This window comes from Hydra vulgaris, chromosome 04, assembly GCF_038396675.1.
Source record: "Hydra vulgaris chromosome 04, alternate assembly HydraT2T_AEP".
NCBI lineage: Eukaryota > Metazoa > Cnidaria > Hydrozoa > Anthoathecata > Hydridae > Hydra > Hydra vulgaris.
In genome coordinates, this window is record NC_088923.1 from 9,114,009 (window position 1) to 9,139,213 (window position 25,205).

The 25,205-nt window shown below is 29.7% G+C and overlaps 1 protein-coding gene across 6 annotated transcripts in view; it reads right to left on the reverse strand.

Annotated features, from left to right (window-relative positions):
* The window catches only part of LOC136079549 (uncharacterized), a 112,673-nt gene that overhangs the window by 84,426 nt on the left and 3,042 nt on the right, over window positions 1-25,205 (reverse strand). For all 6 annotated transcript variants that reach the window (XM_065795381.1, XM_065795385.1, XM_065795382.1 and 3 more), the window contains exon 2: window positions 21,722-21,833. In XM_065795381.1, coding sequence (XP_065651453.1) covers window positions 21,722-21,833 — 112 coding nt within the window. The remainder of the gene's footprint in view (window positions 1-21,721; window positions 21,834-25,205) is intronic.

Genomic DNA, 25,205 nt, shown 5'->3' on the forward strand with positions numbered 1-25,205 from the left:
CTAATTCTTCTTCCACTAAAAATCCTCTATCAGCTAAAATACAATCTCCGTAACAAACTTAATCTAAAAAACCTGACTCAATTGTGATCAGTTTGTCTGATGCTCGACCACCCCATCCAGATGACAAAAAACTTACTGCACCAGCTGGTGTTATCCCAATTAAATATTTAATGATTTTACGTGATTTATTGGTAGGTTTGAGCCCTAGCTGTTAAGTTATGTGGTTTTTCTATAAATATTTTAGTGTAGTCCATTATACAAACACATTTTTTAAAGTTTGTAAAACAGCATGGCAAGTTTGCTCATATCGCAGCTCATTCAGGCTGCACAATTAAATTGGTCAATACTTTGGGTAACTGTTTATCCATAAGAGAAATATTTTCGATATGACTCCTTCACTAATACTAAATCTCAAAGCTAAATCTTTATTTTTATGTCCAAGTGTTAACTTCATTAATACAAATAATAAATGGTTTTCTCAGCAAGTTGTTTTAACATAGGTTTAACACAAGATTTAACTTGCAAAATCCATTCAAACAAAGCTGGTTTGCTAATTCCAGTAAAAAAGTTTAATGCTTTTTTTTTAATATTAATATAATCAATAATCTTTTCCTTTGTAAACTTTAATTGCCTTTGCCATTTTTGTAACTTATGTTTCAATTTTTGTATTTGAAATATATATTTTTTCCTAAAATTCGTGTTATTTGTTTTTCTTTTGTTACAAATATTTCTAATAATACTTTATACTAATATGCCAATAATACTACTAATAAATTCTTCGAAAATTTATTTTTTGAGAAAAACAACTATTTTAAAAGTTAATCAACACACAAATTATATATAAGTGACACTAATTAAGATAAATTTAATTTACAAATTTTTTGTACTTGTTTTACCTATTTCAACAGCTCTTTTGGTTATCTCGTTTTCTGAAGAACGATTTAAATAGCCCTCTTCAATAAACTCATTAGTTTCTGTCTTGTTAAATGATCCAACCTCGTGAATCGGTAATATAGTCTCATTACTAGAATGAGTTTGCTGCCTTTTTTTTTGATCGTTCAATTATTCTAAAGAAGCTTTAACTTGTTTTTATTGTGTCTTTTTAAAAGAAAATATAGTTGGAACATAATCTAATAAATTTTGTTAAAGTTTAAGCATCAATTCCTGAATTTCTTTGGAAACCAGTTTTACATGCTAAAAGTTTTTATAATCTGCAAACTTTTAACTATTTAGTTTCTTATTTTCTAGGATATAAATTTTTTTTTAAACTTTTTGTACAATATAGTAGGAGATAATTAGCACAAAGAAGGGCCCAAAAAAAATGATATAAAGCTGAAATTTTGCAGAGTAGACAGTCTTTGGATGAACATAAAAAAAACCCCGTTAATTGCGCTACGGGAACATCCCTTTTGGGCTATTTGGGGTAAAAAAGGGTCAATTTTGACAGCACCAAAATATCATAAACTGTATATCGTCGGGTAGAAAATTTTGTGCTGATCAATATTTCTATAAAAACTATGATTGAAAACAATTTTTTTAAATTTATTAACGCTTGAAAAGGGTAAAAGCGTTTAAATACTATTTTTTTTTTGTGTGTGTTGATTTCAAAGCGTAGTAACTTTTATCTGTGCGTAACTTTTAATGGGAAAAATATGTAAAAAGAAATATATTCTTTTAAAATAACTTTGAGACTTTAATGTAAATTTCTTCAAAATGTTGATGCCCGATATCTTCAAATAATTTTCTCTCGTTTTCAATTTTATTAATTGAATCTTCTTCAATTTCAAAATCCTAAAAATGTAAAACAATAGTATCACAAAAACAACTAACATATTTTAAAAAGATTATGTTCATACAATATATTAAAAATAAAATTTACGGTTTTATTACTGCAGTCTTGCCCGTGACAGCCACCTCATGCAGACATGCATTTTAATCCGATTTTCCTGCAAGATCAAATATTAGTTCCGCACATATTTCTTGACAAAGTTTTACAACAACAGCGAATCATTTTTAATATATTGGGTGGTGCCACATCATTTTCTGTTGGTATTGCGAGAATAAAACCAGAATCTAATTTCAATCCCCATTCTTTTGGATCCAAGTTGGAAGACTCATCTAGCATATTCCATTCAATAACCTGGAGATAAACTCTAAGACTATGAAAATAAGCAGCACGATCTGTAGCTTTTCTGGCTTAATAATTCCTTCACAAACCGTTTTTCTATATTTCAAACATCTAAGAAATAATACCATAAAAGTATTTACTTAATCTAAATGACAAAAAATTAAAATTAAACCTTCAGATACCAAGTGCATTTTACTTAACGAAGATTCTGTATTTCCACCAAAAAGCTCATTGAAAGCCTGTACAGCAGGTTCTCCAACCTCTTTTTTGGTTGCCCAGTAGTCCGAAATAATTTAGATACTGATTGTATACTATTTGATTTTTTTAGTAATTTAAAAAAACTAGGTTTTCCTGTTCCCAGTATTGAAGATGTCGAGTCACATCCTTACCATGCATGAACAAATTACAGATGTTTTCTAAAATCCATTACTCGAGATTGAGGATCTTTTATACTCCAGAGTTTTTTCTTGCTTTCATGATAAAAAAAAGCCTCATTTAATTCATCTTTCCAACGATAGATTAGCATCACTGCTATCCGTATCATCGGCAACAATAATGTACGATGAAATTTCTTTTGCAACTTCCAACGATTTAGAGACAATTTTCGTGTCGGCATCCCCTTTGTAAATATATACTTCTTGGTCATCTCGTTTAAGATAATCTGATAAAAGTAAAATTAATTGTGCTTTGTTGCGTGAATTCAATAGAAAACGATCTTGTGATTACGGAACCTGATTATTTTCTCTTATCACAAGATTTTGGGAAAAATCTTTGCATTTTGTTCTTCTGATGTGTTTATTTGATTTAACTGAAGACCCCTTATCATAACCATCAAATATAATATAAGTAATGGCATAATTTTTTCTTATATAGCTGACGTAGGTCTCAACAATTTTTTTATAAATACGTTTCCTTTGTTCCAAAGAACTCTGTGGAGTAAGGAGCCTCCGTCAAGGACATATTTGCACAAGCTAACGTTTGTACTTGATTTAATTTCGTTGTCAGGAAGAATCAATTTGCGCAAAGAGGATTTGTTTGCTTTCAGCATTAGGTTATTTTTAAAAATGGTTGTGGGAAATGAGTGAGCTCATAGTCAAAGTATAGTTCAACGTCATCCTCTCTTTCTGCAATTGCTGCAAGCCTATTAAAAAGGAGTTTTGAATCTACACAAAAATTAGTTTGTTTGTCTACTTTACACTATTGGTCTAAACATCCAAAGAAAAAAACCTATTATTTTTTTTAAACTTTGCTTCATTGAACTTAAGATCGCCGAAACCAGTTTGTAGACGAACACCTATGTTCTCAGCCTCGTCGCAGTTGACAAGATTTTCACCATTGACTGACACAACACCCGTTGACGATTGACTGACGCAACATTTCTTGCAAGTATAACCTAGAACACTTGGCATAGTTTGAATGTCCTGATGCGGCAAATAAGTTAAGCATTTTTGAGACTGTTTGAAGATGTAAATACCAGTTACAAGTTCTCTCTGCAAATATAAATTTCTCTATGATACCAATACAGAATTTGTACAAGATCCAAAGTTTTGAAGTGCGTGAATCATATGACTTCTTTCCCGTATAGGTTAATATGGCACGTTTAATATTTTTGAAAGCACCTGTACTACCAAGTCTGAACAACTCTTCCTTGTTCATACCATTTTGCATTACCATTCTATAAGTGCATTCAAGTACGGATTTATCTAGCTTTGACTCATCAATTAAAATATTTATAATATGACTCATCAATGCACTCTGAATCAACATGTGATCTCTTAAGGCTATTTCAACAGCTTTTCCTTTAAGCACATGTTTTACCGTATCTTCACAGTAAACTTGGTCTAAAACCTCTTCCAGGCCAGGTCCTGCCATTAGTTTTCAAATGCTTCCGAGAAAGCTCATAATTGTGTGAAATCCTCCGCGTTGACATTTTATATTGAGGTTCTGATCTTTTATAACACCGAGCGCTTTCTGTCACGAAGGCTGATCAAACGTAACGCAGGGAGTATTTGTTTTATATTTATTAGCTTCATTAAGGTGGTACCCTACTAAAACGTGCTTTTTTAGTGTTAAATTGAAATAAAAATAAATACTAATATTTTTCTGATAAGAAATTTATAAAAAATAATATTTGAAATGAAATTTTTTTTCAAACTTTTTTGACATCCATAATGGCAGATAAGCTGCCTAAAAAATGGCTAAAATTGAATAACTTTGTGAAGTAATATCTTCCGTTCTATAAATTTTCTCTGGTTCAAACTTTGTAGAATGATGCGTTATTACGTTTTATTCCGGCTGAAAAATGGATTTTTAATTTAAGGACTTATTTTAAATTTTTTACAAATTATTGAAAACATGCTTGAAATTCTAAGTTGTTTCACTTAAAATGTGAACTAATTTTTTTATTTAAAGATATTGAACATGAGTTTTAAAAATTCCATCTGTTAACGAATTTATCGAGTATACTGAGTATACTCAGAAAATTTCATGCAAAAATCATTAGCCAATACAAAGATATTACGTTTCAAAGTTACCATAGTATTACAAAAATCAAAATTTGTAAAAAACAAATTTAAAGTTTTTTTCAAGTAAAATCTTGTTTAATGTCCACCAGAAACATATGACTGATCAGTTTCATTTGACTAGTTTATCACTGAACCCTTTGGCTACTGATCTTTACTTTTTTCTTTGCTTTATACACTCTTTTATTGACTTTCGCTTCATTTGGTTCAAACGAGAACTGTCAAACTGAATAGATGTCATCACTGTTATATACCCAGTCAAATTGAACTCTTTTAAAACATCCAAAATACCTTTACTTCCATTATTAAAATGAATAACAGTAGAGTAAGTTCTCATTTCAATCGTTTTGCTACTGACAAAAGTGCTCTTTTGAACTTTGGACCATATAATGGCATTCAAGGACTCATTCAGATTTTGTGTCTTACCGTGAAGACATTTAGATAGCAGTTGATCGTCTTGTAAGCTTTTATAAATTGGCATTAGCAGGTTTACTATCCGTAGCAGGTTTATTATCCATACTGGAGTTGAATTTGATGGTATATGCTGCTTTATTTTACACGAATACCTGCACCAGCTCTCACAATCACGAGTACAAAACTGATGTCGCTCATATTGATTTGGAATATTGGTAAATTAGAAAACAATGGCAAATATAGACTTCTTCATAGCATAAATATTATCAACGTTCCTTCTAATAGCGATGCCATAGTAGTTCTGCATCGAATTTATTATCTTATCTGTCAGTTTATTTCTACCAGACAATGGTGTTTTAGTGCCACTGTATAATTTTACTTAACTTTGTTTTCAACAATGAGCTTTTAAAGCTTAGCTCAATTCTTTTATTTTTTATACAAGAAATGTGCTTTTAAATCACACTTTACAACAAATGTGCTTTTAAAGTATAGCTCAACAGTTTACGAATATAAAAAAGAAGCCTAGCTTAACTTAAGCATAGATTTAAGGGCTTTAGTTATGGTTTTTTTTGTGTTGCTAAGGCGTTGCTAAGGTCAATAATTTTTATTAACTCTGGTAAAATGTATTTTTTAAATGTTTAATGTAATTAAAAAATACATGATGGTTATATTAAATAAAAAAGAATAAAATTTGAGAAAAAATAAGTTCAAAAACAGTATTTTTTTAGTAGCCTACCACCTTAATAATGAACAACAGTGTAGAATAAATGCATGCTTCATATGAAAAATTTAAGTCATTAATAGGTTAAAATTTGATGGATGCTTTTTCATAAACTGATGTTGATTGTGAAGTAGTATGCATCATATAACCTGACCAATTTGGGGTAGGATTTTTTTTTGAACTAAAAAACCATGCCACATACAAAATAAGATCAAAGTTCATTTTGGGCGCACGAAATACTTTATTTACAATTTTTTTAATTGGTTTAAAACTTACATTTAATAAACCGTGATAACTTGATCCGTGATAAGGCATTATTTTAAAGACTCATCAGTAAAATTTTTAATAGATTTGTGTTTCAAACGCGTAATACTTTTATAATTGCATTTAGAAGAAGAACATATTGATATTCTAATTTGTGAAATGTTGATATTAAACCTATTCTGTGAAATTTTCCTTCTCCGGTCAATGTGCGAATGTTGTTATCTACATTGTCAGTCACCCAATGTGGGAAGTTCTTGCGCAGCATTTTCTCTACTAACTGCAGCAGATAACTATAACAACTTCACTTTATTGGAGGATATTGAAAATTCAAATTTGTAAAGGTGATGCACTAGCCATTTTGTTCCAAAAGATTTATCAATATCTACATCAATTCCAAATTGAGTTGGTGTTATCATAGATCTTGGTCGCGAAGCTTGGGCAATGCATTGTCCTAAACTAATTTGTTGAAAGATTATAACAAAATATCAAACGAGAATGTACAGCATTTCCCCAACCGCCTGCTCTATTCAAAAACGTTAAATAATTTTGTTAATCAATGGTATGGTCTCAACTTTAGCAATCGGTAAATGATTGCGGTCTACTTTTTTAGTACAAAGAAAACATTTTAACTTCCAATCAAATACCTCTTCAAATGAGGATCGTAGTTTATTTCTTTGTACAGATAATGATTGATCCTTACGACAACCCACAAGCTTTCTTCTACAGCTATGATGCTAGGATGGACTAGTACTGTTATACTAATATGCGTGTTCTGTTGCAACTGCTCTTTGAAACATACCAGATTATTTTTGCACAACTAAAAAATTCGCAAAAAGTATGTGGTATGTTTTCCTATCCCAAACCTTTTTTAATAACAAACAATTTTGTTTTTCAATTATACAACCAAACCTATCTTTGATTCTATAAATAAATAAACAGAAATGATTCAGCAAAACGTCATTAATAACTCATAGTTATTATGTGCCAACTGAAGTTTTAACTGCGCGAAAAGTCTTTTATGTGAGATTGTTTATTTAATCAAATTTTAATCTGCATAGTTCATTCATACTACGTTCTTCGCTTAATCGATTCAATTTTTTGAGATCTTTCAGGGGCGATCTTGGGGTATCCTGTATTGCCCAGGATTCACCCATAGTTTGCTAAGAAATTGTAAAAAAGTCTGTTTCATAATATAAAAAATACCAAACTTAAATTTATAGTTTACCAATATGTAAATATAAACTTTTTAAAAAAGACAAATATTGCTTTTATAGAAAAACATTCACGGCAACAACAATGTTTCAAAGACTTAGCTCTTCTCCGTCATGTTTTAAAACGCCGCTATTAATCAGGATTCTTTTTTTAACGTATACGGAACCGAAAGAACCCCTTTAATTACTCTTTATTAATGATATATTATATAAACTAGATGTCTAACTAGTGGGATTATATTGGACAAAAAATGAAGCCGTTTTTTTTGTTTATAACAATAGTCCACCATTTGTAAAAAGGGCAAAATCTGAAGCCGAATAGTGAAATAAAAGTTAAAAATACAAGTCAAAAATTCCCAGTAAATTAAAGATAATTCAAAAACACGTTTTAATAATTATAAAATACTTATAATAGTTTTTTAATGAGCGTGTGTTCATTAAAAAGTGTTTTAATTCATAAAAATATTTTAAAATAGTATGACGTTTTATTTTTCTTTTCAAAACATTAGTCCCTTTTTAATCGAAAATAAATTAAGGAATCATAAATTATTATTTTATGATTCCTTAATTTATTTTACATAAGTAGTACTTAAATTTAAAATATATTTACTTCATTTAAGCATAGAAAAGTTAAAAATATTTGTTTACAAATTTAATCAACCATTTGTAAAAAAGGTAAAAGCGGCTTTAACTAGATATTATATATAAGCGGCTTTAACTATATACTTTAAATATTATATAAACTAGATATCTAACCTTTAACTAGATAGACGGCTTTACTTTTCAGAACAAAGTTCTGAAAAGTGAAAGCCGTCTCATCATTGATTGTTACTGCAATGTATTTATTTTGGTTGCCGTAATTAAGGCCAAAAACATCCCTACTGTTTCAGGATTTATTTCACCCGGATGCATATTTTGAAACCCCATACAGGCTCAGAATAGGCAGAAAGATGAGCAATCTGATTCGCTGATTTTGATTTGTTGATTAAGTTACGCTCAAAAGCCTCTCTTTCAAAATTAGCAAATCAGATTGCCCATAACTATGCCTATTCTGAGCCTGTATAGGGTGTCAAAATATGCTAACTGGATTGATTATACTTTACAAAATGGTCACTAAAGCTCGAAATATGATTTTTGAAAACTAAAAAAATTATTTTACGAAAATACTCAGTTGTCGTAATGTATAGTATATACAGGGTATAATTTTTTTAATACAAGATATTGCTGTGTAAATTTTTTGAAATAACTTCATAAATAACTTTTAATTATAAATATACTTTATAAATACTTAGAGTCATAAAACTTATCGTTGTAACTGTACAATGCTAAATAATGTTTTCATAAAGATGTCTGGCTATGAAAACAGCTGTTTAACAAAAGACAATTTAAGATATTTTTTGAAATTATGCTTTTATTATATTTGAATTTTATTTAAAACACAATTCATAAGTTAAACAAACTTGTTAAAAACTTGTTTACTATCGATAGACTCTGTGTGAAAAGCTAAACTATTTAGACTTTATCTACCATTTTGCATTGCAAATTTTATCTACCATTTTGCATTGCAAATTTTATCTACCATTTTGCATTGCAAATTTTATCTACCATTTTGCATTGCAAATTTTATCTACCATTTTGCATTGCAAATTTTATCTACCATTTTGCATTGCAAATTTTATCTACCATTTTGCATTGCAAATTTTACTCAGGGTGTATGTTAGAAAAGAAGTCCAAGATTTGTTTTAACTAAAGTAATCATTTTGATTGTTTTTATACTAACGAAAGAAAAAATTTAATAATCGCAAAATTATGAAACCGAAATATTACTATGCTTTCCAGTTTTTAGTTTTTTTCCAACCGTCTCAGATAATTAACCGTGCATAATTTGTTTAGTTTTAGCCGTAGTTTAGTTTTAATAGTAACATATAGTAAAACTTTTTTGAACAATATAATCAAGTTGAAAAACTTTTATTTAATTTTTTTGGGTACGTCCAACGAAATTGCAAACATAACCTAGGCACACCCCTAATTTGTTGTTATCCAATGCCATTAAAGCCAAGCATCTGCCTAATATGACGACCTGCAAAGCAAAGCTTCGTAATAATCTCAAAGAATTTAATTCAGAGTTTCCTGTAGTAAACAAAGATCTTCTTTCTTTAAGAAAATCTGAAATGGAATCTTTTATTGCTATGATAAGAGAAATTGAAGACTATATTGTTTTAAAGTAGGAGTTTAAACACGTTTTTTTATGTTTTATTTTGTTTATAAAGCAATAATTCTTGACAAATAATTTTTAGTTAAATATGGTTTTTTTAGTTATATTTAGTTTATATATGTTATGACTTTACAGGTCAATGGAAAACGGTAACTGTTTTTACAACTCTGCTGCTTTATTGATAAATTCATCAGATAAAACACATGAAATTCTTCGACTTTTAACTTCTCTTGAGTTGTTTGAGAAAGCAACCTTTTATTCAAGATACACAATAATCTTAAACCAATTGGAATCTAAAATTTTTCTTCACTCTCTAGTGTTTTCATGGCATGTGTTTCATTTGACTCTTCTGATTCTTTTACAGAATTAAATGATATAAATATTTCTTAACTTATAAAAAAAGAAGTCTATAACAATTGCAGAAACAATATATTTGCTTCTTTTCTTTTTTTTAACTGCATTATCTACAGTGTTAAACAAACAAATTCGGGGTATTTATCCTGACTTTAGACTTAAAAAGTATAAAAAGTTATTTAATGTAAGTATATACCTCCGTAGTAATCATGAAACAAATAAAGAAAATCTGAGTATTTTATGGTGTAACACAGATTGTCGCTCAATTTGCAAGGATAAGGTTATGAGGTCACCAAATCATTTTGTCCCTATTGCGAAAAGAGAAGTTCTATGCTCAAAGAAATTTGTCAAAAGTGATTTAAGTAGAGGATCGTATTCAGTTTTGCCAAGAGTTCTATCACGTTCTTCTGTTACCACTAAGGTTCTTATTTTATCTTGCCAACCTCATAAAAATCTATTTTTTTTTTTTTTTAAATCATTAGTTCAATCTCACATAAAGTTTTGCATAGATAATGAAACTAAAAGGCCGCAACGATATTATTTTTCGAGGTCATTGTGATGACAGTAAGTATTGTCCAGAGATCGAAGAAACATGTAAAGACAACATTGGTGTAGGTAACTTTGTAGAGGTTTTAAATTTTCGTATTAAAGCAGATGGTAAAGTTTTTGAGCACCATATTTGTTCTGCTCCTAAAAATGCAACCTATATATCTAAAACTGCGCAAAATGAACTTATTGAATGCGGTGGAAAAACAATCAAAGAAGTTCTAATTAAGAATATTAAAAATCCAGGTTATTTTTCTATCTTGTGTGATGGGCCTCTGATTGTTCTGATATTGAACACCTATCTCTAGTTATAAGATACATTGACTGTGATAAAGTTATTTGTGAAGACTTTCTACGGTTTATTGAATGTAAATCTGGTACAACTTGCCTTAGACTTGTGCAAAACTTAATTTCTGCAATTTATGATCTTGGTCTTGATATCCAAAAATGTAGAGATCAAGGATATAATGGTGCTGGGGCAACATGAAGAATTTTTTTATTTTATGGTAAGTTTAGTTTTAACAAAACAAACAATGGGCTATTTCTATGTCATCACTGTTGTTCTCTAAACTAAATTTTTGATACATCGCAACAGTTTAATGAAATAAATTGTTTAAAAACTAAAATTTTAGATTTAAAAAAAATATTGATGTCTATCATGACGAATGGTACTTAATTGCTTTTGATCTAGCTAAAACATTTGATGTTTCAGAAGTTAAACCAAGGCTCTGTGGCAGACAAATTTATGAAGGTAATAATCCCTCTGATTTTTTATTATTTCAGATTATTTCAAATATTCCATCACATCTCTTCTTCTTGATCATTTAATAAAAGAATTAAAAGATAGATTTGATGAAGGTGAGATGATTATCTACAAATGTTTATCTGGTATTCTTGCAACTGTTGTAAAAATAATAAAGAAAAATGTTTATGGAAGTTAGATTTTATGTAATATTTGCATTTTTATATATCCAATATGCCTCATTCCGCATCGATTCATGCTGAATTAGATTTGTGAAAAACATTTTGGAACAATCAATCTATGATCCCATCCACTATTACAGAGACTTTAAAGTTTATTGATATGAGGTGTTTCCCAAACATTAGGGAAGGTTTTTTAATAATGGAAAAAATTCCTGTTACAACATGTGAATGCGAGAGGAGCAATTTTGTTATACACAGACTGAAAACTTACATGCAAAGCCACATGACAAAGTCAAGGTTCAATTCTTTAGCTTTGATGTCTATTCATCAAAAAAACTATTCCTGATTTAGAAAGAGCATTAAATAAATGTTCTGTTTTAGGGGAACGACGCTTAAAGTTGGTTTTTACCGATTATTAATTTATTAATTTTTTTTTTGCTTATTGACTATTTTCGTGTATTTCATTTTATATAGTTAAACTTATCTTTAATGAAGTTAGTTTAGTGAAAATTAGAAAAACCAACAAAAGAAATTAAAAAAAAAAACTATTAAAAAATATTTGGCATAACTGCCTATCAAGAAAAGGAAAAAATCCAGAAATGGAGAGCTAACCTAAGGTAAAAATAATAATACTTTACATAAACTGTCTATCAAGAAAAAGAAATGAATTCAGAAAGGAAGGGCTAACCTTAGGCCACATGTTTACAGATGGAGTGCAAAGTCCTATGGCTGACCTTCTCGTTGGTTATCACTTCGTTAAATAAGTTAAACAAGTAAAGTATGTCTAATTTATGAACAGAATAACCAAGATAATATTTTTATTGGTTTTGTTTTATATGGGTAATTGAGAACAATGCCAAGTAAGTAATAATAAAGAACTGATGCCGCTTTGATGACGAATTGCCAAAATATAGTCGGGGATATTTTTTTGCAACCTTAAATTCCCCCCCTCCTTGCAGGCTATTACATGTAACAATTAACGTTTCACTTAAAAGTAGTAAAACTAAATTATTCTATTCCAACGAAAATGTTTCATTTATAACAATTGTTATAAAAATTAAAGAAACGATTAAGTTTTTCGCAGTAAAAATTTATCTTTTGAAAAAAAAAAATCTAATGAATTTTTGTGTGGCAACACTTTTCAAACGTAAATAACGGTGAAAATAATTGTTTTCAAGTCATAGCTTTTATATAAATATTGATCAGCATAAAATTTTCTATCCAACAATATACATGTATAATTTATGATATTTTAGTGCTGTCAAAATTGACCCACTCATTGCCCCTAATTGCCCAAAAAGGGATGTTTCCGTAGCGCAATCAACAGGGCTTTTTTTACGCTCACCCAGAGACTGTCTACTTCCTCTATGCAAAATTTTTGCTTTATACTATTTTGTCCGGGTCAATTCGTAATTCTCTCTGACTAATATGGAATTGCCGAATATTAAATAATAAAGTTGTTCAAAGTCGTTTTTATTTAATATAAAAGATAAATTATATCAACACAAAAAATGTAACGAATTTTATTCTAACGACTTGCTCTTGCATATTTAACACACGTCACTAGCTACACTTGTAAAATGATACTTCCTCACTGTGCTTAAAAAGACTTAATAGCTAAGAAAATGACTTGTTTTGATTTAATAATACAACTTTTATCATAGTCATAGTATATAACTAATCTAGAAACCGGAATTAACCGGAAACCGAATCTTGCATATACAGTGTTGCATAATGCACATTAAGCACCATGCACATTAGGCACCAAGCAAAAATGACGAACTTTGTTCATGAAATAGAGGTACCAAAAACATTCCTTCTAATTCATAATAAAACCATTTTTTTAGTAATGTGGTGGGATAGAGCTAAAACGTTATAACAGCATTGATAAGAGGGGCACCACTCAGATAATCAAAAACAAGATTCGGTAGTTCAAAACTTAAAAGAAAATCACAACCTTTAGCTAAGGTATTAAAAAGAACTTGAAGTTTCAAAAAATATTTTACCAAATTCACGTTAAACTTTTTCAGCATTTCCATCGAAAGAGTTTTTCAGAGTTAAGCAGAGTGAGATAAAAGTACAAAAGGACAGATGTCCAGTGGAAAACAAAGAGCCTCAGAGTAGAAAATTACTAAAAAATGATAAGTATAATGTTGTAAAATAAACAATAACAATAAACAATAGTCGAGATACGTAAGTGTAATGTGTAGACAGTATCAGTGATGGAGTAGAATTATTCGTTTTACAAGTAGTTATCATGTGGTCTGTATTATTAGGGTGGTAAACATACATTATCGATTTAAGTATGTCATGGACGTCTCGAGTACAGTATGGATTTGTGCCCTATGGTACAGTATGAACACAAGAGGACCTCCAACTCTCGCCCGAGACAGGCATCCCAAAAGAAGTTCCACTCTGGGTATACACCAGGGTATCTCGTCAAGGTATCCCATTGTGTTATCCCAAAAAGACTATTCTCAGAGTATCCTGTCAGGACGATTGCCACTGACCTCTGAATTGACACTGGGACCAGAGGAAACTTCGTGGGGCTCAGTACAACTTGCATACAATTGTAAGTCACTTTTGTTGACATGAGTGTCGATAAGTGCAGTGTTTTGTTGCAGTATCACGAGTGTCAGTGAGATTTGTGAACTGTTTTGAGTTTTAAAGATGTGTATGTAATGTGGACAGTCAATGCTGTGTACTTGTGTGTCTCTACTGTAATAAAGTGTCTTGATGGTATAGGCTGTTCGTATGAAATTGGTTGAAAGTCATTAAAAATGGTGTAACGTATTTTATACAACATGAATTTTACAACATGTATTTTAAAAAAATAACTAACTATTGCAACTTGATAATCTGGAAAATTGAAATAAAAATATACCACTATAGTCACACTAACTTGTGTATATATTTAACAAACTAATAATCTGTATATATATTTTACGACTCATAATCTTGGATTGTATAGAATTTTGTTTTAATTATAAGATTAACTGTGAATATGTCACGTGACTGTAATGAAACAAGGAGTATCTGAAGTCGAGTAGAATTATTCGTTTTTTTAAAACAGTTAGCAGGTCACCTCTAGTCAGTTGAACAGACTGTAAGTATAGCGTGGCTGACTTTGTGTCGTATACAGTGAATATTTATTAATAAAAATATGTTATAGAGAATAATTATAGAAGAAAATCAAAATAAATTAAAAAGAGAAAAGTAAAGTGTTAATTCAGGATGTGAGGTGTATGTGCATAAGCATGTGTTTGTTAATGTAGTAGGTCTTCTTCTTTGTAGGTATTGTTAGGTAAATAAATTTACCTAGTGTGCATGTGGTAGTCAGGAAGATAGTCGTTGCTCCGCAGTCCACGCGGAAAATAAATTTTTGTTGTAAATGCAAAGCATTTTAGTGAAGCTGCACCGAGCAGTGAACGCCTTAGGGATGAATAATAAGTTAAACAGAGTTGAGCAGAGTGAAATAAAAGTACAAAAGGACAGATGTCCAGTGGAAAACAAAGAGCCTCAGAGTAGAAAATTACTAAAAAATGATAAGTATAATGTTGTAAAATAAACAATAACAATAAACAATAGTCGAGATACGAAAGTGTAATGTGTAGACAGTATCAGTGATGGAGTAGAATTATTCGTTTTACAAGTAGTTATCATCTGGTCTGTATTATTAGGGTGGTAAACATACATTATCGATTTATAAAAAACTTTAAAGTCATATAACTTTGAAACGTAGCAGGATTAGTTAAGTTCCTCTGTTTTCTTTTATTTTTTACTAAATTGTTTATCAATAATCGTATGCTTTAACAACATTTTTTCCAGACTTGTTAAATACTATGAACTTTCTTACATTTTTTTAATCAGCTATATCTGTTAGTTTAAACAATTCATTAGAAAAGCTCGTAAGAAAAATACTTCCTTTTTTATTGGCATCAACGCAGGTTTGAGTGTGCAAATATTTGTGTCTAACCATAACTTCGCATCTAATACACCAAAGGCTTTCTTTATGGCAAATACTGCGATTTGCCTTTAATATTTTTTAAATGCAAAATATGCTATAGACTATATATGCCATAAACACGCTGCACATTTTTGAATAACTTATATACCAGAGGGCTTACGGTACGCAGTGTGATTCAATACGTTTGTGCTTTTACTGGTTCAAAAAAGCGTAACTGTTGGCTAAACAATTTAAATTAATAAACTTATAGAAGTTAATTAGGGTTCGTTAATATGCTGATATAAAATCAAAACAATCCCGGAGTACCAACAATTTTAAAACGGATGAAACTTGGATAAAAATACGGACTCCAGATAAAAACAAGGATTCCTGGACTCCTGACACCGACTTCGCATCCCTGTTAACAAAATTTTGCAAAATTTTTGTTAAAATAATTGATTGCATGGGTATATCCATTGAAAGAACTTTTAACCTTCATACTCGAGCCCAAACTTGGGCTCGAGTATGAAGCCCAAACTTGGGCTCGAGTATGGTTAGTTCTTTCGAGTATGAAGGTTAAAAAACTATAAAAACAACAACACTGTTAAACCAGCAAGTGGTGTAAGTTTTTTATCCCCTGGATGGGGTGGTAGAGTGTCAGATAAAGAAATTACTGTAAACCTGCATTTTTAGAAAAAAAACCCATGGCGATTATGCACTCTCTGATAGAGGAATCCTACTTATTTAGGAATTTGCGACACATGGAGGAATTTTAAAATTACCTAAATTTACTAAAGGAAAAAAGTAGATTTCTTCTACTGAAGTCGGTGAATCGCGTCAAATTGCACATGAGAAAATATCATTGTTATCAAATATGTCTCCAGTGCCGGCTGGTGGCGTGTGCGAAATGTGCAATTCATACACGCGAAAAATTTAAAGGGGCGGCAACTTTATGATCAACAGTAAATAGATATTTGGAAAGAATTACGTGGCTCTAACAATATTTGATCACTAGCTGTCCGGACCCGTAAAATACGGGTCTTAACCGAACAACCATTTCTTTACTTTTCCACACCTTTTCCACACCGATCATTTCTATACTTAGGGCATAGGTGCTTATGATGACATACTTAACTTTGAAGCTTCATTATTCAGTATCTTGAAGACCAAGAACAAAAGTTTTGATATGGATAAATTTTTTGTTATATGTAGAACATATTTTTTGATTAGTTGTTTTTATTTAAAAAAAAAGCATAAGTTTGTCATCATAGGCAACTACTGCTCCTATGATGGCATAGAATAGTATGGGGCTTGTTAGCATCAAGGGCAACTTGACAATATTATTTGCCTTAGAGTCTTCCTCAGAAATGTCAGAAAACACGCGTAATCATTCTAGTTAAGCCTTTCGTGCTACATAGCAGCAGTGTAGATTTTTGCCCGTGCGCATAAAAGATATTGCGTTTTATGTGTTTTTTGAACCATAAATTTTTTAGTGAAGTAAAAATTCCTTTTTACTTCACTAACAAATATTTTTTTTCATGAAAAAAAAAAGATTATCTCCACTCGTTAATATTGCAACAAACCTAATTTGTCAGTATGCCATCATAGGAAGAAGCCATCATTTTTATTTCAACAAGCTATGTCTGCCTTGTTCAAAAGATAAAATTAAGTATTCCACTAAATGCACAAAACTTGGAAATAAAATGCATGAAGACTTTATTTCTGCGCAGTTAATAATAAAACTACAATCTTAAATATTAAAAGGGATTAAAAATATAACAGCACATCCCAAAATTAATTTTTCTTGATTATAAAAGCAATACTTGTGCATAAGGGACATATTTGTACTAAAACTAATGTTAAGTCAGTATAGACATGTTGGTCTCGTCACTTTTTCGCCATAACTAATATTTATGAAAATAAGACCGGTTTCATCATAGGCGCCTTTCCCCTATTTCTTATATTTTCAATATTTATTAGTTAATGGTAGGAAAATAATTTATTAAAAAAAGATTGCTTTAAGAGCAAAAAAAAGTTATCATACGCACCTTTTTCGCATACGTAGAGCTTATTAGAGGTTTACAAAATTCTTTGTTTTTTCTTACGTAGAAAACTTTTATGGCTCAGTAGTTCAGTGCGCTGTCAATTGTTTTGCAAGAGTTTAATCTAGTCGTGTATATGTTTATTGCAAAAAATAAATGTATCAAAAAAGAGCTTTTAAATTTTTTTCTTAAAAGCAAAATAAGTGTGAAAGTAGAAAAACAACTATAGAAAGGTTCTCGTTAACTTTTATTTAGAACTAAGTATTAATTTTGATACATTAATATAACAATTCTAATATTAATGTACTAAAATTATTAATTAGTTATCTTAAAATAAAATATTTCGAAGAAATTAAATTATTCCTGTGGACATCTGATAAATTTCGAACTTTTGTTTTGGTGGTAAACATTAGCTTGCGCACAGAACAAAAATCAAAACTATTTAATTCTTTTTTAAATGATCTTTTCAAATTTTTAACGTTTCTGCATAATTTTCATTATTATTATTATCTTTTTTTTTTCTTTTTTTCTTTTCGTAATTTCCCAGTACTTTGTAATAATTTTCAATTCTGGGCAGTTTGGGGGTTTGATATTTTAGGCACAACTTTAACGTAATTTTGTTTTGTATCATCCAATAGCCAGTTTTTTATAATGACTTGATGAAAATCAGGTTAAAACACATTTCTACTATCATTTGATTTAATAAGAGGTAAATATATGTTAGAGTAAACACACTCTAACATATATTTGACCAGAAAGTGTGGACTCATAAGATTGATTTTTTGTTATACCTGCAAATACCTTGCCTAATCAACGCTTTTTTTTAGCAATCTGATCATGTTTGTGTATTTAAATTTCTTATTTGCATTTCTTCCAAATTTGGGATTATTATAGACACCACCAGGAACTTGCTGATGATCGTACTTCATATAAGTATCATCATCTTTAATAATTCAGAAATTTTTTAGACATATAACTGTCATACAACTTTGTGCAGCAGGTTCTTTAACTTTTTTTTTTAATTTCAGATCGGTAAGGCACTATTTGTGATTTTAAAGCTTTAAAAACATGTTTATTTTTACGAACAAAATCTATGAGAAAATTCTTATCTTTTTGCGCGTTTCCTAAGTAAGAGGCTTGAGTTATTCATTAAACTGTTAACCAGTTATCTAACCAGTTTTATATTTTGAAAAACCTCCTTTCCTCCATTACCCGATTCGCTTTTAATTAATTTAGTTTCGGAAAAAAGCGGAAATTGTGACATTTTTCGGAATGTTTCAGTACTGAATCTATTGCTGCTAAAGTGGATACTTTAGAATTCATGTGTGATATTGTTATTTGGCATGATGTATTGAAGGAAATAATCAACACAAAAAAAATTATGCAGTCAAGTTCATCAAATGTCAAAATTTCTATAAAAGCATTAAAATCCACTTTAGTATTTTTGGAATCCAGTTACAATTAGACCAAATTTGATGAGCGCAAATTTTCGCAACAACTTAACTTCCGACATATGATATAAAACAAGCACTCTAACCACTGCACTTCGGCTGCTCGTTGAACAAACCAAGTTTCTGTTTTGGATTCCAGATCAAAGTTCAAGAAAAATTTTTACAATATACTTTTCAATGGTTTTATTAAATCTAAGAGTGTTTTGAAGACTTTCGAACAACCGTTTATTTCTTTCAGTTCATACATAAAATTCCGAATATTTCAAACATGAGTGAAATATGATTGAAAGATAATTGTATTTGTTAGAAGAAATTTTAACCTACGAAGATAAAAAGGATACTTCTGGTAAAGAATGGATGACTGAACTTTGTTTGTTGTCACAAAAATCTAATGAAAAAATACATTAACATTTATATTCACTCGTATTTATTTTCAATTAAACACGTATATTACATATTCAAAAATAGTATATTACCTGTTGTGCAATTAAATATATGCTAGGGATTCCAAATGCGGATTTTTGAATTTCTGAATTCCGAAATTAATTTGTTTTTATTAATTTTGAAACTCTGGAAGAGATAAAAACCGAATTCTGGATAATTCAGATTTTTTATCGCAAGCTTTTTTTTGAATTCGAATTTTTTGTTGTTGCGCTAAAAAGCGAAAAACGGCGTTTTATAAATGTTAACGTATATGGATCAGGAGATCATGTTTGGAATTTATCTCGTATTAATAGTCAATTTGCGGCTGAGGTTTGTATAAACTTTTTAGAAAAGAAACTTGAGACTTGCCAATTAAGTATTCACAATGATATTTTGTGCATTGTGACTGATGGTATCTAAGCGATGCAAAAAGTGGGTAAAAAGTGGTTACCTTTTAAACAAATTTTTTGTTTTGCCCATGCAATTTAAATAGCTATAGTGAATATATTCTATAAAGAGCAAATTGAAGTAAAGGAAGAGGAATATAATAGTAAAAGTGACCTAAATCTTGAATCCGATGAAGAAAATCTAACTGATAACAAAGATAGTTAAAATAGAATGCGGGTAGAAATCGGAAATGAAACTGATGACATTAAAACCACCGAAAATTTTCATCTACGAGCATAGAATACTAAAGTTCAAAAAGTTGTTAAAATATTTCGTCGTTTGTCTTTAAAAAAAGAAATGCTTCAAAAATACGTGAAGCAAGATTTAGGTGAGGAAAACAAAATTGGCCTTGCATTGAAAAAAGAGCTAAAAACCCTAATTAACCAAAGAAAAACTATTTTATCTCATGTTATACAGTATCGGCATAAAGGAGATAAAGGAAAAAAATTCATAGCAGTATTTCTATTTATTCCAAAACGGAAAAAAAAAACTTTATTCTAACCGTAGCCCAACGTCTTGATGTTGAAACCTCTCCGGAAGTTAATTCAACGATTTCTGAGTCTGATCCTGATATAGAATCTAAACATAAACCTAACAAAAGTAAAACTGAACCCCCCTGGGCAATATAGCTACAGCGAAAAATCCAACAGCTACTTTTACACTCGAGAACAAGAACTTCAAAAAACCATCAATTCAATCAGCAATACGAAATGAAACTAAATTTTGAGACGAAAGTGGGTTGCGTGGACTACTTTTGGAAAATATTAAAAATAATCTGCTGTATATTCCTCCAAAAATGTTGAAACAGAGAAAGCCATTTCCGCCGCTGGAAGATTTTCAACAAAAATCAGATCAAGATATTGGATGTCATGTATGTTACACATAAAAAAACGACCAAAAATCAGGTCAATGCAAAGAAGCTTTTTTAAAAATCAGAATTGAAAAAAAATGTTTTTATATTTTCTTTTATTTTTCTCATTGAATTTGTTTTGTTTACTTTACTTTTTTTAATTGAATTTGTTTTATTTTACTGAGAATAAAATTTAATTTTAATTAGTTTGAAATACTTTTTTTGCAATTGCGGAATTATATCGGAATTCCGAATTTCATTTCGTGTGATTCCAAAAATTCTGGAAATCATTTTTCGATAAAAATTGGATTCACTAATATATGGTGTCGTCGTATCCTTTGGTTGGTGCTGGGTTTGTTTTAACTATTGCAAAGACATTTAGACAATAGATTATTCCTTGAGGAATTAGATAAAAAAGAGCTACAACTAACTACATATAACTTTTTGTTTACTTTTAATTATTAAGTTGAGATAACTCTGAGTGACAAAAACTTTTTTTTTTTGGCTTAAACATTTTGTAAAAGTGCGAGCTCTTTTGATCAATATTCATATCCAAATTAAAGACGTTTTTTAAATTTTATTTAAAATAATTTCTAGCAAACCAAGAGAACAAAACCTTAAAAATGTTTAAAAAAAGACTTTACAAAAGTCTTAAATGCTGTAAAAACAAAAAATATTTTTTTTTGAAAAAATATTTTTTAAGAAATTTTTTAAAGTACAAGCAGAAGAAGTTGCATGAGACAAAAATAAATTTTCATTTATTTTGTTTTTTTTTAAAGTAATTGATTTTGTATCTTGAGATAATAAGAAATTAAGAGAAAAAGATAGTGAAATGATACGAAATATTTGTTTTGATGATTCCTGCTTTTAAGATTTTTGAACATAAATTCGTCAATATATAGTCAATAGCAGAGACGGAGGTTGAGTAATCCAGGTGGATTTGTTGATGATTAGAAAAATGTACATCTAACACATATCATCGAAAAAGAATTTAGTTATCGCAAATTTATGGTATGTGTAGATCCTAATTCTGATAACGCCGGTTACTGTCAGAGTAATTATTAATTTTTTAAATTTAAAGTTAAAAAGTTTTTATTTAAAATTATTACAAAACAAAATTATTTATTTGAGAAATTTGCGAATTACGTCACAGAATTCGTTGCTTATATTTTAGCAGCTTTGAAGACATTGAAACACAGCGCCTCAAAATTTATTTATTTTTAATTATTAATATATATTACATATTCAAAAATAGTATATTACCTGTTGTGCAATTACATATATGCTGTCGTCGATTTTTTGCAGCGCATGATGGATAGCATTTACATTTTCCACAAGGATTCAATGTTAAACTGCAGCTAAGAGAACATTTTGGCTGAAAAAAATATTTTTTTGAAGAAGCCTGGATAGTTTAACTTTATTTTATATAGTTAAATCCTTAAGAGTCGCTTTTTGTAAGAATCAGTCAAATTCCTGAATCTGTGAAATCGACCATCACCAAATTGCTTGAATTTTTTATTTAATAATCAGAATATAGATAAGACCTGGTGGATAAAAAAAAAAATTCCAAAAATGTTTCGTTTATTCGGAATCCAGGTTTAAAATTTTGAAATTTTTTGAAAAATTCCTTAAATTTAGTTTTTGCCACCTTTGAATCCATATTTTTGACAAGAAAAGTAGCTGCACATTACTTTTGTAGTTAATATCAGGCGTAACTCAAACGCTTTCTCCAAAAAATATAGAAAAGTTGTGTGACACTGTGCGATTGGCTAATTATCATAGTTCAAAGGTACAAAAATATTTAGTTTCGTCATTTTTTAATGGGAGTTGTTTCTAATGGCTAAGATGTGCACACGATTTTTCTTGCAGGATTAATAAGTATCGTAGGTATTAAGTCTAAAAATGCAAAGAAAGTTATGTGATACCTAAGGCCTATTCATTTATTAAGGCTTAAAATTAAAAATAATGTTATAGTATACTAACAAAATGACCCATTACGGAAGAGGCGTTAAGGTTTGTAAAAATGTAAACATGTCCAAATGTCAATGCAACATGGTCCTAAGATAATAATAAAAAAAACTCGTGTGAATTTGTCTCACACATGATATAACATGAATTAAAAACTAACCAAAAATTGTACAGCAAAAAAAATTGCAAGTTAAATGAAACATAAATCAAACATTTTAATGTGTTTTTATTTAAAAATTAATCATTTACACACACGAAACAAAATATCACATCACACATATATTTTACTCTGCTGCAGTAAGTTTCTCTAAAAATAGTGAAATAAGTGTATTATAGTCTTCAGATAATGAATAATGGCTACAACTATTGATTAGAAAAGGAGCATCTACTAAGCAGATTATTTTTTCAGTTTGGTAGTTTATATCAAAGATAAACTACCAGATAACTACAAAAAGTGTTCTTCTCTTATCCATTCATGCAATTAGCTCTGATCCCAGTTATAGTTATCTAAAAGTATTAGCGCAACAATATAATCTATAATTTATGATTTGTTTAGTTTTGTTTACATACAGTAAAACTTATAAAGTCTAATATAATATTTTTCTCAAAATATTTTTACATTTTGTTCATATTACTTTTATTTCAGAGCACTGTTTTGTAAAACAAAACAAAAAATTGAATACTAATATACGCTTTAAATTATATTACTTCCACAGTATATCCAATACTTCATTGTTTTTCATATATAACAGCAATCCAATCATTTACTTTCCAAGGAAGGCGATGTCTTCCTCATATTGGTTACTATCTTCATTATCCCTTGTCTGATTACAGACATTGTTCTCGCCATAAACTTCTTTGTTATTGTTAATCTGACTATTTTCATCATTTTCTGTTGTCGGTTCCACCATCATACTATTTTAGTTGTACATCTTTTTAACAATATGTAAACAATCATACAAAATTACAGTTTTCACTGAAACTTTAATTTCATATTTGCAAGAGAACTGTTTAATAGTTAGAAACATAATCTAGTTTGTAAAAGTTTTAATAGCTACAATGCTTACCTTGAAAATAAAGTTCTTATCTGTTGTTATATATTGATCAGGCGGAAGTTCTCTTCTAAGCTGCATGTACACCTACTCAGGACTCATCTTGATACCTGATTCTTATCCAAGAATAAAGTATCTATACAACAGTTGATTTGAAAATCTAAAAGAACTTTGAACTGGTAATGCCCAATTTTGCAATACAAAAATGTTTATGCAATGTAGCAGTTTGTCTTTTACATAAACATTGTTTGAGAATGAAGAAATCGGCAAATTTAGTTGTGAAGTATTTTTCATCTTATGAATAAACGAGCTGCAAACTTTATCCAATGATGTTAATGATTTCGGAACTGCATGAAGACCGGATAGCATGTGTTCTTCTAACTCAGCATTGATTTCAAATGATAAGATACAATTTATTTCAGTGCAAAATCTTAATGAACTTAATTGGTTGTTAGTTCTTTCCTGTTTTTCCTTTACTTGTTTCGCTTAATTCAATTATCTGTTTTGCTATATGGCAACATCAATTTAATCGAGGGTTGAATTTTAAGGCTTCCATACTATTGTTAAACTCCCTCACCAAAATCTAAATGACGCCACATCTACATACTTTCTCACCAAAATTCAAATAAACGATAGCTGCAATTGTTCTTGATTCAGTAAATAAAGTTTTATCATTGTTATTTTGAGCAACTGCTACTTTTGTATTTTTAACGTCAAAATTATAATGCATAGTCTTGTGTATATCTTTATCACTCAAAAGAATTACCAGAATCAACGTAACTTCTTAAGATTATCTTTGCCACTGCACTATCCTTGTCATTTTGATCTTTTTCACAACATTATGGTTCATTATAATCATATCTCACCAATTTTATATCTCTCTTTTTGCATTTTTGTACATTGCTTAAGCTAAAAGATTTCTCTGACAGTACCCGGCGTTATCAGATTTGGTAAACAACTACTTGGTATGCGATTGATCAATTCTGAATTTGACTAGAACATCAGTGGCTAACAAAACAGCATTATCTATTCCCTGACAACACCTGTACATTGAAATATAGTAAATACGCTTGAATAACTTTCCTGCTACTTTTATGAAGAATATATCCACATGTAAACTTATTCCTTTTTTGCCAAAATACTTTCTTTAGCCCTCTGTATGAAACCAGAAAAATTTTTTAACAAAAATCTTCAAGACAGAAAAGCAGTTCCATCGTTTAATTGCTTAAAGCTTCGATCTATGTTGAAAATCTCTCATCAAATATTATATGTAGTTGAATACATCCTTTACAGCAATTTCTAAATCATAAATAGAACCACGCATCTTTTGAATTTTGAATTACTAGTTTTTTAACCATTTCGATAGTTTTTCACTAATCATAATAACCGGCACATACTACATCCGATATCTCTGTGTTGGATTGAAGTATTTTTTCAGATAGATCTGATAAAGTTTAAAAACTGATAAAGTGATAAAATTTTGAGCTATAAGAAGAATCGTTTGAATCATTGACACTACAATTGGTTTGATAACTTGTTTTTAGATACCTTTTTCTTTTCTCAAGGCAGCTTCAAGAGGTTTAGATTTAAATCTTCGTGCCAAATTATGAAATGTTTGAAAACCATTCATATCTAAAGCAGTGACGTCATCTAATCCAGGTAAGCTTTTTTGACTTGACGGTTTTATTGTACGCAATACTTTCCACAAAGTTGAATTTGGTTAATCC